This window comes from Aspergillus sclerotioniger (genome assembly GCF_003184525.1).
Source record: "Aspergillus sclerotioniger CBS 115572 chromosome Unknown BO94scaffold_14, whole genome shotgun sequence".
NCBI lineage: Eukaryota > Fungi > Ascomycota > Eurotiomycetes > Eurotiales > Aspergillaceae > Aspergillus > Aspergillus sclerotioniger.
In genome coordinates, this window is record NW_020291004.1 from 803,286 (window position 1) to 818,076 (window position 14,791).

At 52.7% G+C, this 14,791-nt stretch overlaps 4 protein-coding genes across 4 annotated transcripts; 2 read left to right on the top strand and 2 right to left on the bottom strand.

The window, feature by feature from the left end:
• Window positions 1-443: 443 nt before the first annotated feature.
• vosA lies at window positions 444-3,049 on the bottom strand. The gene is made up of 10 exons (XM_025616259.1): window positions 2,594-3,049; window positions 2,432-2,499; window positions 2,278-2,347; window positions 2,072-2,217; window positions 1,930-2,014; window positions 1,794-1,840; window positions 1,625-1,733; window positions 1,222-1,546; window positions 993-1,118; window positions 444-925 (listed from the first exon to the last, which is right to left on the bottom strand). The coding sequence occupies exons 1-10, from the start codon at window positions 2,641-2,643 to the stop codon at window positions 644-646; spliced, it is 1,308 nt and encodes a 435-aa protein (XP_025467514.1). The 5' UTR covers window positions 2,644-3,049; the 3' UTR covers window positions 444-643.
• On the top strand, window positions 3,050-4,278 carry BO94DRAFT_74573 (uncharacterized protein). Its single transcript, XM_025617642.1, has one exon. It carries the CDS (start codon window positions 3,156-3,158, stop codon window positions 3,801-3,803), a length of 648 nt encoding a protein of 215 aa, XP_025467515.1. The 5' UTR covers window positions 3,050-3,155; the 3' UTR covers window positions 3,804-4,278.
• Window positions 4,123-5,127, top strand: BO94DRAFT_74481 (uncharacterized protein). The gene is made up of 2 exons (XM_025617641.1): window positions 4,123-4,612; window positions 4,676-5,127. Exons 1-2 carry the CDS (start codon window positions 4,441-4,443, stop codon window positions 5,026-5,028), a joined length of 525 nt encoding a protein of 174 aa, XP_025467516.1. The 5' UTR covers window positions 4,123-4,440; the 3' UTR covers window positions 5,029-5,127.
• A 5,526-nt stretch (window positions 5,128-10,653) lies between these two features.
• BO94DRAFT_74607 (putative histone acetyltransferase) lies at window positions 10,654-14,236 on the bottom strand. The gene is made up of 4 exons (XM_025617643.1): window positions 13,618-14,236; window positions 13,464-13,543; window positions 13,337-13,384; window positions 10,654-13,287 (listed from the first exon to the last, which is right to left on the bottom strand). The coding sequence occupies exons 1-4, from the start codon at window positions 14,109-14,111 to the stop codon at window positions 10,667-10,669; spliced, it is 3,243 nt and encodes a 1,080-aa protein (XP_025467517.1). The 5' UTR covers window positions 14,112-14,236; the 3' UTR covers window positions 10,654-10,666.
• Window positions 14,237-14,791: the final 555 nt, after the last annotated feature.

Sequence of the window (14,791 nt, forward strand, 5' to 3'; positions counted from 1 at the left end):
AGTTTGCTAATAATATCCGTCGGAATTGGGATAGAGAACAAGAAGAACACGTCGGCCGGGCAAGTGTTGGAATGAAAGACGGGGAAGCCCGAGTGAAAGAGTGAATGCCAGCCGAAAGGAGGGGAGGGAAGTGAAGTGCAGCTGGCCAGGCGCCCAAGACGACGACTGGGCTGGGGTCTCCCACCAGAGAGGAAGGAAACACCCCGTCCTGGGGCAGCCACCCGCCGCACACGGTACCGACCGCTGTCGTTTTCTGTCTAGTTGGTGAAAGTCGTACTCGTTAAAGAGCAGGGCAGCGTAGCTATTATGCTACCCATCTCAAATCAAATTCTGTCTCAAGTTAATATGTACAGTGAAGTCAACCGTCCAGCCACCATCCGTCGTCACCTAACCCAAATCCAAAGCCATAAAAATAACAAAGGAGAATAAAAATAGCAATCAAACACCTGTAGTATGGTTATACCATTTTGATCCCCCAGGCGCCATTTATCCCCAGAGACCCCGATTCTTGTCCCAATAAAAGTAAACACCCGTCCCACTGTCTATCCCACGAGGTAAAAGCAAAGAGAAGAAGAGCCCGCGAATTCAGCCGTAGATCGAGACCACAAACACCAAACAAAGCAGCTAGGCACTCGAAATCCATTCACCGAGGAGTCCCATTCGCTGAAACAGGATGCTCATACGCCGCCTGACCAGGAGTAGAACCATATCTATCCACGTCATTGGTGGCAATGGGCTGCGATGGGAGAACTGGAGTGGCCGCTTGAGAGGTTTGGTCAAAATAGCCTCGTGTTCCCGCACCGTTGGTTCCTTGTGTGTAGTTTCGATTCCGCTGCAAAGGAGGAAGGATTGTGGACCCCGTCCCAGTCTGGTATTGCGAACGAGCGTAGCCTTGTGGCATCATTGCTCCGGTCGAGTCCGCTGTCTATCCAGAGAAATATACGGTTCTTAGCTTCTCGTCCTCAACGACGGGTGGTAGGCGGAGTCCATACAGGAGTACCAGGTGCTGCGTTGACCATTCCCAAGGACTGCATCGAGGCTTGTTGGCTGGAACGACCGTGTGCCCCAGGGTCTTGCATCTGGGGTACCTGCGTGGACGACGGGATTCCGTACGACATCTACTGAAGTGTGAGCACTCCGCCCAGCCTCTGGAGATGACATCTGTGGAGACGTCGCCGTCTCCAAAATGCCCGCGTTTGGGGAGAATGGAGGTGGACGAACCGCATAGTCTGGAACCGCCGTGTGCCCCGTGGGATACCCCTGCATGATAGGAGTCGGGTAGCCTCCTGCCTGATTGTAAATGGCCGTCTGGGGGTATGCATCCATCTGACGCATGCGCCCATCAGTGTCATACATGCCTCGAGTACCAAGATCTATCGAAGACATCCGCGGCCGCTTACTCGTATGCGCTTGCCCGTAGTACGCGTAGTCTCTACTCGTTGGAGGATAGCCGCTAAACGCATTGCTTGGCATTTGGATAGAAGAACGGTCGGGAGAGCGTGGAATCGGCTGTGGATATTCCTCCGGCCGGGGAACAGGTCGTTTGCTGTCAAATTCGTCAATCATGCAATGCCACTTCTCGCGTCAAACACAGGCTTTCCAGCCACCAGCTCTCTTCACTCACATTAATGTTCGGGGCTCCTTGCGGATTCTCAACTTCACACCCTGGTCCGCGAACGATCTGGACAAGAACGTCGACTCTGCCATGCCGGGAAAACTCTTCGGCGGGTACACTGCAAAAAAAGTCAGAGATTGCACTTTCTGGAGGGGGATTTGGAAACAAAAGCACGCACCAGTGAATCTTTCCGTGATGGTGGATTTCAAATGGGTAACAATGTCCCTTGACACCGCTAATCAGCACCTGCTTTGTTTTTACAACCGGTGAATCGGCTCACTGGGAATCTATCCCAGAGTCAGAGGGAAACCTACTTTCGCATTTCGAAAAGAGTAAACTTGAGTCGGAAATCACCCTCGATTTTCACAGACAAGTCTCCCCACACGAAGAATCCTCCATCTGAGCCAATGCAGTCAGAAAGTGGATTTCAACGGTTCCCTAGGGAATCCAACTTACCACTGTTATCCACGTCTTTCAACCTGTGGAGGGACGAAACCAAGGTACCAGTCAAAGCGGTGGACGGGGCCACCTGGACTGGATTATCCTCTGAAGCATCATACAAGCTGCAGCACATAAAATAGTAGGGACTTTGCAAGTAGTGTCTACCGGAGCCTGTTAGTGGGCAAATTCGGCCGCGCACAAGTTCACGCCAGGTCACGTACTGTGCGAGGTAGGTCCCCTCCTCTCTTACTCGAATCTGCACAATCGGGGGTGGATCTACTGGCTTGCGTTCTGTAGAGCGGACACGATCCCCAAGTTAGCCCCTGCTCGTCCGTGGGACGCTTCGAAGACTGGACAGCAGATGGTTCCACGTACCTTTCTCCTTCCCACCAGCCACGCGCGCCCGGTTGGGCTGCTGGCGAACGATCAGGTCAAAGTCAGAGCTGGAGGTAATCATTGTCAGTTGGAAGCCCTGGGCAGCTGAGTAAGAGTTGAAGCTATACGACGAGGAAGAAGGAATTGGGGGGGGAGACAAACCTCTGAGAATCGCGGGCAAGGGAAGCGTCCGGAAACGTCGACGCACTCATCAAGGCGAGCTCTCAAGGGTACGAACTAAGAATATGGGAGCCAAAGGATCCGAGTCGGATATCCGCGAGGACGACAGCTGCGAACCACGTCTGAACAGCAGTAGGTGGCCAGGGGAAAAGTGAGATATGATGAAGAAACAAAGAACGAACCGGCGGATTAACAGCAGGGAAGAACAGTTGGGTCTCTGGAACCTGGCACCGAACGACTTGTGGTTCGACGAAGCACTAGAAGAGAGAAGGATACTCGGTGGGGTGGAAGAGGGGAGTTGGGGTTGGTTAAAGATGGACGCGACGGTATGATTGACTAGTTAGTCAGTCCGTAGCAGCTGGAGCTGGACCTTCGACCCAACTACCGGAGTGGAGAAGCCGTGAGGAAATCACCGCTGGGCTGCCACTTGCGTCCGGGCAGCTGCGAGGGTTTGGCCGTAAATTGCAGTAGCAGCGTCAAGTAGTTTTCGAGCTCGACTGAGGCGAACGGGTACGAAAACGGCTTTCCGAGGAAGAGGAAAAAGATGGATGGTGTCGTCAGAATGCAAGCGGCAAGAGCCAGCCGGGCACGGTTCCAGACAAACCTTAACCAGCAAAATCGACCCAAGTGGATTGCTAAGGTGCGCTGCTTTCCTGTCCACTCTTTCGCTGCGCTTTTGGCTCTTATAGCAGCTGCCTGCGTATTGTTGTTGTTGCTGCTTCCAAATCTGATGGCTGTACTTCGTCGTTTTCTTTTTCCCTTTTTTTTTGTTTTTCTTATTTTTCTAAACTCTTGTCCAATCCTCTTTTGTTCCCGTCGGATGCTTTTTTCTTCTTTTCTGTTTATGGTTTTTTTTCCCTTTCCTTTAAATCTTTTTGTTTTGATTTTCTTCCGAACTGGTCTGGAAGGGGAAAGGAAACTTCTTCACACGAGGATGAAACGGTCACTGCTCTTCCTTTTTTTTTTTTTTTCTTCACCTGAAGAAAATTCCGGGAATCAGATCGGGCTTCTGCGACCGTGGTGTCTGGTTCATTCAATCGACCACCGGTCTAGACGTCACAGGTCGCGAGGCCGGAATAGAAAAATATGGGAAAATGCGCGACCAAGCCCAGATAGGACAATTAATTCACGCCCCCCTCTTCCGAAAATTTGCCAAAGTCAAAATAGTAATAATAGAAGCCGGCGTTCGTAGTTCTGAAGCGAGCGAGGACTAGGTAGGTGTGGCGGGATCGAACACCGCCCAGCGATCAGACGGTAGCTGAACGATGGGTCACCAAAAGTCGCCTCTGACAGGTCTGTGACGCACAAAAAATCCACGAAAATAAATGAGTGGTGCCGCTGGTGTGTCAGAATTAGGAAGTCTAGGGTAAAAATTTACTGGAGATCAGAGGACAGCCAGCTGAAGGGTGTACCAGACAAATGGCCTAGTGGAGCTGTACCAGAATAAGAGGGCAGCGCTGGCCACTGTTTGCCCGTCGAATGGTGTCGTTCCCAGTCAGGTCAACCACGGTTGGGTACGCGGGCTAAGGTGTGTATCAGCCTTGACGATCCGACAGGAACCGCAGCGACATGGAGATGATGCGCACATTGGCAAGTTCCGAGAATCGAGGGAGGGGGGGAAGCGACCAAAGTCAGATTCACGCCGGCCACCTGCGCAAGACTCAAAGTCTACTCCTCGTCTAGGCCAGATGGATCGACTGACGGCAGACAATCAAAACCACTGATTCGAGCTAGGCACGACATCCACCGCGTTTGCGGCAAACCACTACTCACTTCCCCGAGCAAACCCCAGCCCACCCAGGCAACGGCGTGGTCTCGTGCGCGTGGAGATGGAGCCGGCTATGCAAGTGATCAGACCCGTATCTAGACGCCACGCAGGGTCTCCAGCTCTTGATTTGGCGCCAGTGAAGACTTCTATGCTGGTCGGTGCGCGCCTAAGAAGTTGTATACCAGTCAAAGTCTTAGACCTCTTAGACCGTACTGTATCGTTGTCTCAGAACTGTACTTTAAGAATCGGATCGTCTTTGCGCTGATTCGGAAAGAGTGACGCTCATCCGTAGATAGGCCTTCGGTTGTCTCCTCCTTCACTGCTGGCTTCTACTATCCGCCTATCACAGGCTCTTTCACTGTGTTTAGGCCGACAAGTCAGCATCACGAGCAGCAGCAACATCATCCGCAGGCAACACCACCACCACCATCACACACCACACCATTCCACGTCCACACCACACCACACACCATCATCATCATCATCAACAATAACAACAACGACAACATCACAAGGACACGACGAACCGTTGACTGACCTCCTATGTCATCCACTTTTGGTTCCGTGTTTCCTGACAAAGGGAGGATCCAAGGTCGAAGCGACGGCAGGAGGGGTCCAGGGCCCCCAAGGCCCACTCAATATCCTTTGAGCCCTTTGTTAGAACTTGAGAGATCCATCAATTAATTTAACTTTGATCAAGCAATTCAATGCTTCGACTTTTGCAACAAATTTGCCTACCTTTTTTCCTTGAGTCGCGTGGTCTTGCACAGGCTTGCTTGGGAGCTTTGCCTTTTCGTTCGAAACCCCTGAGTTGTTGGAGAGGGGCGATGGTGGTGGTGGTTCAGGATGACTTCTGGTCGAGAAGAACGGCGACGACGTGCTGCTGCTGCTGCTGCCAACCCCAGTCTGTGTCACAAGGGACCATCCCCTGTCTGTTTCTCTTCCCCTCGACAGAAGCCTGCAGCCAATTCCAAATCTTTCCTTCGGGGATTTTTCGTCGTCCTTCCGCAGCCCCCCCCCGGTACCGACTCTTGTACGACGACGGGATTGACCTCCCCTTATCTTGATATTATCTTGATATCTCTCGTTCCCCGCGATGTCCCGCAGAAGTACTTCACTCCCGCTGACCCTCGGCGACGACCCTCGAAAGGAACAAAAGAACGATCGTGGACAGCAGCCACCCTGGTCAAGAAAAAACAAAGGGTGAGAGGACGGACTCAAGAATGAATATGCAATCGATCGCTGTCGGGAAGGAGAACCAGAGGTGGGAGTGGGCCTCTTTTTCAACGTGCAGCCGTGGGGAAAGGTCGGGCTTCAGAGCCAACCTTTTAGCTGCTGCATTTATGAGAGCTAGCCCGATGGATGCATCACATTGCCTGGAATTTGACACGCAGGTCGCAGGGCTCGCGTCCCACCCAGACATCCATACCGTTGTGCTGGAAGGTTGATTCGATCTCGGGGAACGGGACGCTCACGCCTCAGCACTCAGCAGAGCCGGGCCGCCAGAGATCGGATCGCTGGTCTGCTGCGGCGTTGTGAAGGTAAGCATGCTTGATTCGTCTCTGAAAGAGGGATCGCCGAGAACGATTCTTCCTCTCACTTGCCTAGGCGAGATTCAGCAATGAAGAGCTAACCTTACTTTAATAGTGTCGACCTTTTGGTTGGACTACGCAACCTCTCCATGCATAATCTGAGGGTCCTTGGTTCACGCGGTGTAAAAGCGCGGCTGAGAATTACGCTTCTTTCTTTCCCCCATACAGCGCCCTTCCCCCTTTCTTCTTTCCTCTTTTTTTTTCTCTTTTACCTTTTGGATTCTTTTGAAAGCCCCCGGGTACCCTTCACCATCCCCCAGATGCGCTGCAGCCCGGGATGCGTACGGATCCTGGATCTTATTAGGTGGTAGTGGCAGCTGCATCTAGCCGCATTAACTGCAAAGCTACTGGTCTCAGAAGCCCGCCATCGCGTTTCTCGCAATCTGCAAAGCGTTGAGCATAACGGGCATATTGGCCTTGGCTGCGGAGACTGTATTCCTCGCGTTCAGCACAGCGATGATGTCTGTTATCTTGCTATGAGGTTGACGCAACATCGGTCACAAATTCGGAACCTCGTTAAAGAATTATCGCGTAGAAAGGATCAGCAGGAAGCATGCGCCCGAGGATTGGCAATCCCTATGCAAGGGTGGCATAGACCAATGCCTAGATTTGTAAGGACATGGATGGGGCAGACGTCCAGGATAGCGGAGCTTTCGGACATGGTACCTGCAAGTCAGGAACAAAATCCATCCCCCGCGGGAAAGGGGACCAAAAAAGGATGGATGGAGATAAGAAAGATTCCTGACGATTGACGCGGTTTATTTTGCCCGCAGGGTGACTCAACCACCATCCTGTCAACAGGCGGAAGGTAGTCACGAAACAAGGAAAGGGAAGAAAACAAAACAAGATGAACGGGGCAGCTGAACGGGAGAGAATCAAGGATGACAAGCTTCGGTCGATTCACACACACACACTGGGCCTGATCGACGCCATAGGGAGAGACCTGTCAGCAAGTCTCCGGCTGCGATGTTACCATGGCGGCTTCTAGTCAAGAAAATTTCCTACACCACAAGAGTACCGATAATAATGCCACGTTTTGATGAGAGAGTGTACAAGGCTACCGACCCAGAGAAAAAAGGAACGATGCAATTGGGGGGGGGGGGGAATGAATTCTGGTGAATGGGCTCTGAATGGCAGAACCATAGCGGCAATGGCCACACACATTGGACGCACACATTGGAAGCCCGCACGGTGGGTTTTGGTGCGAAGGAATAAATCCCTACCGCCAGGACCCTCTTGAGTCCGCTCCCATCAGGGTAATATGGGAATGGCTTCAGAATGGGGGAAGGGGAAAATCAAAAAAAAAAAAAAAAAATTAAAAATAAAAAAAATTAAAAAAGTCAAATAATACCTTGGTGGGTAAGATGAAAACGAATCGAAAAAAAGAGAAAAAAAAGGAGCAGCAGAAAAATCTCAGCACTAAATTTTGCACCCTCCACCCCTCTTCTGCTTGTCTCTCGACAATCGACCCCTCCCTTTGGACCGTTTACATATTCGGTGGGGGGCCGACACAAATACAACAATGCACGATGAAGTGTTCGGCGGTTGCCTTTTTGTTCCAACAAGCACGGGCACCAGAGCCATTCCTGGTTCTTGATGACAGCGGTCCGCCGAGCATCCCCAGTCTGAACCAGACTTTCACCAGCGCTTAGTCTACGCTACAGTTATGCTTATTCTGGCCCTGGGGGCCGTTCCCGAAGTTCACCAGATCCGATCCATGGAGTCCTTCCAAGTCAGGATGGGGCGCCCGCTGTTTCAGCCCTTTGTCGTCCATGAATCACCCCAATTTCTAAACCTCTCGCTAATCGCGACTAATAATTATCGACGGTGACGCCTCGATGCTCCGACTAGGGGAGTGCCCGAACAGGGATCTGGACCTATCGAAAGGCCCGGAAAGGCTTTGTCGAATCGATCAGAAAGCTTCGGCAATGGCCCGGGTGATTTGTAAAGGCTAGACGATAGCACGAAGTACCTAAGGAAAAGAGGGGAGGGCTTAAAGGGGATTTTTTTTTGACTACCTGACAGATCATATACGAAATCCGAGAGATCAGACCGGCTAAGACGTCTCTCATCCGCTAATTGATGCGACGCGGGTCTCGGGTGCACGGCATTATCGATTGACTTCTTGTTGCTCCGTCATTCCAGGACACGGAGACTTCATCTTCTCCTCCGGCCGAAGCCGTCGATGGCTGATTCCCCAGCCCTTTACACTTAGATAGGTACCCTTTGTCCCCAGAGACATGCTCCTGGCAGGGATAAGCAGTGCGTCGCCATTCACCGCCAGCCCGGCCACATCCAGTCATCGCGCACCGCAGACAAACTCCACACAATGGCCATTGTCATGGGGCGGCCACAATTCCAAATTCCCCATTGGCCATGCAGTCGAGATCGCAGGATGCAAAACAGCCCCTCTACCGCACCACACGGGGCTGTGACTAACAGGCACTATCGCGATTCGCGACAGCCTATGCAGCGCAGCGGTACATATCAGCCGCATCGCCACATCAGCAAAACCAAAGTACTAGTATAGTACGGTCCTGCTCGGCAGATGAGCCACACCTCACCCACCCATCTCAGGACCGATATAGATCGTCCGATAGTATCCATCAACTGTTTCGTGGTCCCACTCAGCACGGCGATGACCTGTAACCGTCTATCGCCGTCTAACCGCCGGCCAACTAGGGAGACTTGCATGAACGGACGGACTCGGCTCTCAATCCTGACTAGGATTCTCTGCTACTAGAACTATTACTGTCCAGACTACAGAGGGCTTACGCTCAGGTGGGTAAGACTGTTCTCCCAAACGGGACACGCCGTCGGAAAAGTATTCCCCAAATGCCCCAATGAAGAAGGACCTTACTGTGCAGTGTTCCATCACTCCATGTCGCCACCGTCTCAGGCAGCAGCAGCAGCAGCAGCAGACGACGACACAGATCTAGTCGGTCTAGATTATCTAGTAGTTACGTACCTTGCTTACCCACCGTGAAGCAGGCCGTATGTATCCATCACATCTGCCGAGTTCTCCTTCGTATCCATAACCATCTACCGGGTAAGGAAGGGTACGGGTAGATACACACCACCACCAACCAACCCTCTACTTACTACTTAGGCAAGGGTACCCCCCTCCCCCAAAGCCTAAAACTCAAAAATCATAAACCCCATAAAAAGTAAAATAATTCCCCCAAACCTAAACCTACATGATACATCGATAGATAGATAACAAAACAACGCATGAAGATGAAAAGTGATTTCCAGGATTTCCCTCCCGCCCCATCCTGCACCCTAAAAACCCACCACCACGCTGGCCCCAAAACTCTAAGTTGCCTTAACCGTACTGTACACACACATTCCTGCATCTTGTTTCTTTTGTCTTGCCCCGGAATTACATTCCTAGTATCACGACCATCATCGCTAGGTATTTCTTTTTCTAGACTAGACAGGACCAAAAGAAAAGAAAAGAAAAGAAAGGCATTGTTCCGTTTTCAGAGACTCCGGTTCGGCTCCGAAAGTTTATCTACTATTAGATAGGTATAGAATACCTAGGACGGAGATCATGATTATTATTACTAGTAGTGGTAGTAGTATTAGTATTAGAATTATCTCCCATTGTTGCTTTTTCCATGTTACTCGGTTTAAATTGTCTAATGATGCTGATTGGAGTAAATACTCTTGCTTAATCGGGATGTGTTTATGTGACGGGATGTGAAAGACGGACTTTTGTTTTGTATGCATGCATGCATGCATGGATGTATGTATGTATGTATGGCTGTATTCAATATTCAGTACCTACCAAATATTCGTATTCATAGGCGTAGTATTTATCCTGTGAGTAGGTTAGGGTTGTATTGGGAAGACTCTCCCTCCCTCTCTCTCTCTCTCTCGATCGTCGAGGGAAGTAACAGGATAGGTAGGTTAGTAGGAAGGAAGATAGTAAGTGATCTCCAAGCATGCTATAGTGATATTGATATCCAAGAATGGAACGAATTACATATAATGAATGTTATACACATATCCAAATGAGAATCATGTACTCGGTTGATAGTATTAGTAAAATCGGTCTCAGCCACATATTTGCGCCCCATCTATCGATGGTTCGGTGGCGTCAAGGCATGTAGGTAGATAGATAGACTTCCTGAAGGATCTGAATCTGGCATTCCTTACATCGGAAGTGTAAGTTGTGCTACATCAACATGTCTTGAATGGGGCTAGACTAACATTCAGGTAGGACATAGCCCTGAAAGCGTAGTAAGGACATTATGCGATAGTTCCCGTGGGAGCCGGCTACATTACAGATTTATATGGGGGAGAAAAGCACGGGCAGGCAGGCGCGCGAGTTCTAGTCGAACCTGGTTCTCCCGACCAAGCGAGAAGAACCAGTCCCATAGCTGAGACGGGAGAACAGGCAAACAGACACTCGAAGGTAGAAAAAAGGGGGGGAATGAAGACAAAGTGTGCATCGAAGGAAGAGGAACCAAAACTCCTGGTGACCCGCCTCACTCCTTGCTTGATACAATGGTGCAAAACAAAAAAAGAGGAAATAAGCCAAATCGGTCGAGTCATGATGAAGGTTGTGTATCCCATATGTCAAAGCCAGAAAATAAAACACCCCACTCCCAACAATAGTAACAAGCAAGAACGCCCCCGGGAAGTGCCTCGTGAAATTTTTTGAGAATGGACCTCCGGTATGTCTGACTTTTAGGTCTCCATCACCGTGTCACCGTCTGCATCCATGCCGTTGACCGGGGCCTTGTCGACAACGCCGTTCTCGTGCGTCGAGAGAGCGGTGTCCTCGGCTGCCACCACGAGCTCCAGCTTCTCCACGTAGGACTTGCGGCTAACTGACTTGGAGAGCTTTGCCTTTCCCTCGACTGCCTTGCCTTTGGAAGGGGTGACGGGCTCGACCGCAGGATGCTCGGTGGGGTCATTCTCCTGGTCATTTCCGGGGTCCGAAGAGTCGTTCGACGTGGGCAGTTCATCCTCACCGACAGCGTGGTTGGTCAGTGCGGTCTCGGTCGATACATGGACCTGAGACGAGATCGCTTGGCTGTCGGCGGGTATATTCTCCATGTCATCATATGGCTCGTTGCCGATGCCATCGGGCTCCACGCTGGTCGATTCCACCGCAGGCGAGTCGATCAGCTTCGCGCTACGACCGCGTCGAACACTCTGTGGATTGGCCGAGGGGGTCACCGACGCCAACACGGACGTTCGCCTGGGAGTATTGCGACCACTAGTGCGCACAGGAATCGGTGTGCCAGGGATCTTGGCGGTCTTGCTACCAAACGGTCGGCCGGGACGCCGTTTGCTGGCCGGCGCTTGCACAGGAGGATATATCTCGAATCGCCAGGCGGGTACATCCCCAGCAGGGTTCGACTCAGCGGGCGTACTCGAGCCCGCGGACGTCGTGGTTGGGTGACGGAAGCCATTGACATGACCGAGGCGATCGGTGGAAGGGGGACCAGCAGGCTCTGTCGGAAGCTGCACCTCCTTGGTCCCATTCGCCATCGGACCAGGGCCATCGTCCTTGGACCCGTCAACATCCGCGGGTGATTGCCGTTCTTCCTCGTTGCCCGACTCCTTTACATCCTCGCTTTCTTCCTCTTCCAGTCCCTCTCGAGGTGCCACGGCGTGTAACGGGGCCCGATCGAACTGGGACTGGTTGCTCCGACCCATGATATAGGGTGTCCAAACCAGTGCGTCAGGGTTGAGCTGCACATAGCCTTTGGTTTCCCAATTGGCGATGCACTCTTCAAAGTATTGGTAGTCCAGGCGCAATGCGTAGGCCTTGGTCACCGGATCTCGGACCAGCGCACGCAATGCTTCCAAGCCGGATACGATGTCGTCGGCGGTCATTCCCGTCCGCTCTGAAAGATCGGTGATACTCAGCGGCGCCTTCTGATCACGTAGCTGGTACGATAAAATGAGCCGCCAGTAGTTTCGATACGAAACCAGGCCCATGTCGGATAGAGGTTTCTCGGGGGAACCCGTCTTGCCTTCTATGCGCGTAAGTAGGTACGAAAAATCAATGAGAAGATTCCCGTAGCCCTTGCGTTGATGGATGGGCAGTGTGAGGATGCAAGAAACGTTGTTGGCTGAACTCGGGCGCTTTTCTTTGCTAAAATAACCCACAAAGTGGCATCCCAAATCATCAAACTCCGTCATCACGTAGAACAGAAACGGCTCGACATCGTAGTAGAGCGTTTTGGACCCCAGGAACAATTTGGCGAGTAAGCAGAGATTCTGACAATAGACCGGATTCTTCCGGCCGTCCACTTCGAAGATCGAAATGGAGCCTTCACGGTAAATCTCGTCGCCCGGAGGGTGCTTTGCCGGGCATTTAAGCTTGTGACGCCATGCGACGTAGTCCGAATTCATATATTTCAAGCAGAATTCGCAGATATAGAGGATCCGATTGCGGCTGTATTCCTCAGGGTATGGGGCGGCGTACCAGGTCTCAATCTCGTAACCGCCAAAGTTGATGTATTTGATTCTAGAAGGGGGGCCAGACACCTTCTGCGATGCATGCTGTACGGTTTCTCCGGTATTCTCGGCGGCCAGGGCTCGTTTTTGCCATTCTTCTTCCGCTTTTTGACGAGCTTTCTCGAACCTTTCGCGGTCGAGATGTGTCGGCAGTGTTTTAGAGGTATCTGCATCGGCTTCGGACAAGATACCCCCGTACGGTTTACCCTTCAACTCGTCCGTTTCACGGTCACTAAAAGATAGAAATGGGGTGTAGTAAGAAGCGGGTGTGATCGGCGCAAAATGAGCCTGGGACTCGTGGACGACTGGGGCAGGCTTGGGGGTCCTCCGGCTTCTGTTCTGGGACCTGGTATGCGCATTGAATATCTTCGACAACTTGGACTCGTTGAGACGGAAAGCCAGCACGAGCCGCTCGAACTGTTTCAACACCACGCGGCAGTGTTCTTGCTCGGTCCGGCGCGTGCGTCGCGAACGAGTCCGCACCGGCGACAAAACATCGTGGGTTTCAGCCAATTGCTCGCGCGAGACTCCGCGGTCGAAGCGCAGCGGGGACTGGCGCTGTCGCTTGCGCAGGGCGGGGGTATGTTCCTCGAACTCGGCGGAGAGAGACATGGTCTTTCTTTTACGAAGCGACCGCGAGCTATTCAAGAGTTCTTCATTGACGGTGACCGTGTTGAAGATCGAATGGAAGTCTGAGCCGTCCTCTCCAGTGTGGGCCGGTAGAAGCTCCTTGCGCATGTTCTTCTCTCGGTTCTTGCGTTGCGTCGGGGCGTCCTCTTCCGAGCTGGGCTTCAGCTTCTCACGGACGCAGGTGGGACATCTCCAAGGATTGCCATCTAGCCAGGTCAGGACAATGACTGCCAGGAGACATGAAAAGCCACGTACCTTCTACATCATCGAGGGCGTTTTGCTCGCGGGCACACTGCCGATGAGCTGGTGGGTTGCCGAGTCAGTCGGGATCGCCCAATATCCAGGGAAATTATAGTTTGGATGGGGCCGCAAATCAACGTACAATGATCGCCACAGACGGCGCAAGCCAAATATTCCTCATACTCTTCACTTGGGTCATTGTCTTCGTCTTGGTCACAGAAGCTGCACCGACCCGTCAGTAGACCTTCCGTGGGAGAATATTTATCCAAGGGCCCAAGGCAAAATTTCCTACTCACATGCAGTTGCCGCGGATTAGGATCTCCGCCTCCGCATCCTCGTGGTCATTGCTTTCACCCTCCCATTCCTCGTCATCCGATTCCTGGCTGCTTGACGAAGAACGGGAGGCCTCCTGGTCGCTGTCACTCTGATTGTCGAAGGCCGGATCTGCATCCGCGTCAGCGGTTCCGGAAGCCGCTTCCTCATCGTCGACAGCCGAACCGTTTTGAGGAAGTTTGACCGCGCCCACCGGCTCAGCATCATTCTGATCGCCGTCCAGAATCATGTCGGTATCTGGCTCCCCTTCCGCGTCCTGGTCGTCTCCGGGGTCACCAGTCGCAGCATCTTCCGCGGCCTCTCCCGTGAAGGCGCGGTGTACGGCGTCCTGGAGCTGTTGGTCCATTTGGTACAAGTCGGTCTCCTCTTCGCCTTCTGCGTCCTGGTCACTATCCACCATGTCCGCCGGGGTTTTCGGCTCGGGGTCTTCGTTGGCAGTGGGTACGTTAGGTGGCATGGTGTCTGTCACGGCAGTCACCTGGGCGGTGGGCGAATGGTCGCCTCGGAGGAAATAGGGGGGGGGGGAATATTCGTAGTACTAGGCAGCCCGGCAGTCGAGGCTATTCAAGCTCCCCGCGAGAGTAGACAATCATCTGGCACCGTATGAAACGGGCATCGGGAAGCATAGAACAAATTGCCTGGGGCGCCGCCGATCTGGGGCTCACGCAGGAGAAGAAAGGAATCCGCAGGGAAAAGAAGGCCGAATCCTAACACAAGCGCATAGCACAGCACGGGTCAGTGGAGGAGTAGGAGCAGCGGAAGCGGACAATGGCAGACGGCACGTGTAGGGAACGGGCGGACGACATACCTTGGCAACAAGCAGGACGGACAGGGCGGAACGAGCAGGAGTCGACGCGTGTGACAGCGGAGGGCAGACCGTCAGAAGAGCACTGGCGCAATCGACGCAATCGACGGCGGCGTCGTGCCCCTTCTCCAGCCCATGAGGTTGGATGGCCGGCCGCTGCTGACTCAGCCCGCGGCCCCGCCTAAACCGCTTTGGGCCAACCTCCAGACCTCGTCGACGAACGGCGGATTCCCGCGGCCACACCAGCTTCACGTCTCCTCCTCCTCCTTCCCCTCCTCCGGTTGCCCGCCTGTCATTGTCTTTGCTCCTTGAGCCCTGTCACCACCCTTACC

Coding starts and splice junctions, on each gene's coding strand:
- vosA (XM_025616259.1), bottom strand. CDS start 2,643: ATGAGTGCGTCGACGTTTCCGGACGCTTCCCTTGCCCGCGATTCTCAG. Junction 2,348..2,431: donor GGCTGGTGGGAAGGAGAAAG/GTACGTGGAACC, acceptor TCCGCTCTACAG/AACGCAAGCCAGTAGATCCA. Junction 2,218..2,277: donor GAGGGGACCTACCTCGCACA/GTACGTGACCTG, acceptor AGGCTCCGGTAG/ACACTACTTGCAAAGTCCCT.
- BO94DRAFT_74573 (XM_025617642.1), top strand. CDS start 3,156: ATGGATGGTGTCGTCAGAATGCAAGCGGCAAGAGCCAGCCGGGCACGG.
- BO94DRAFT_74481 (XM_025617641.1), top strand. CDS start 4,441: ATGGAGCCGGCTATGCAAGTGATCAGACCCGTATCTAGACGCCACGCA. Junction 4,613..4,675: donor TGTATCGTTGTCTCAGAACT/GTACTTTAAGAA, acceptor ATCCGTAGATAG/GCCTTCGGTTGTCTCCTCCT.
- BO94DRAFT_74607 (XM_025617643.1), bottom strand. CDS start 14,111: ATGCCACCTAACGTACCCACTGCCAACGAAGACCCCGAGCCGAAAACC. Junction 13,544..13,617: donor CTAATCCGCGGCAACTGCAT/GTGAGTAGGAAA, acceptor GGGTCGGTGCAG/CTTCTGTGACCAAGACGAAG. Junction 13,385..13,463: donor CGCCGTCTGTGGCGATCATT/GTACGTTGATTT, acceptor GCAACCCACCAG/CTCATCGGCAGTGTGCCCGC.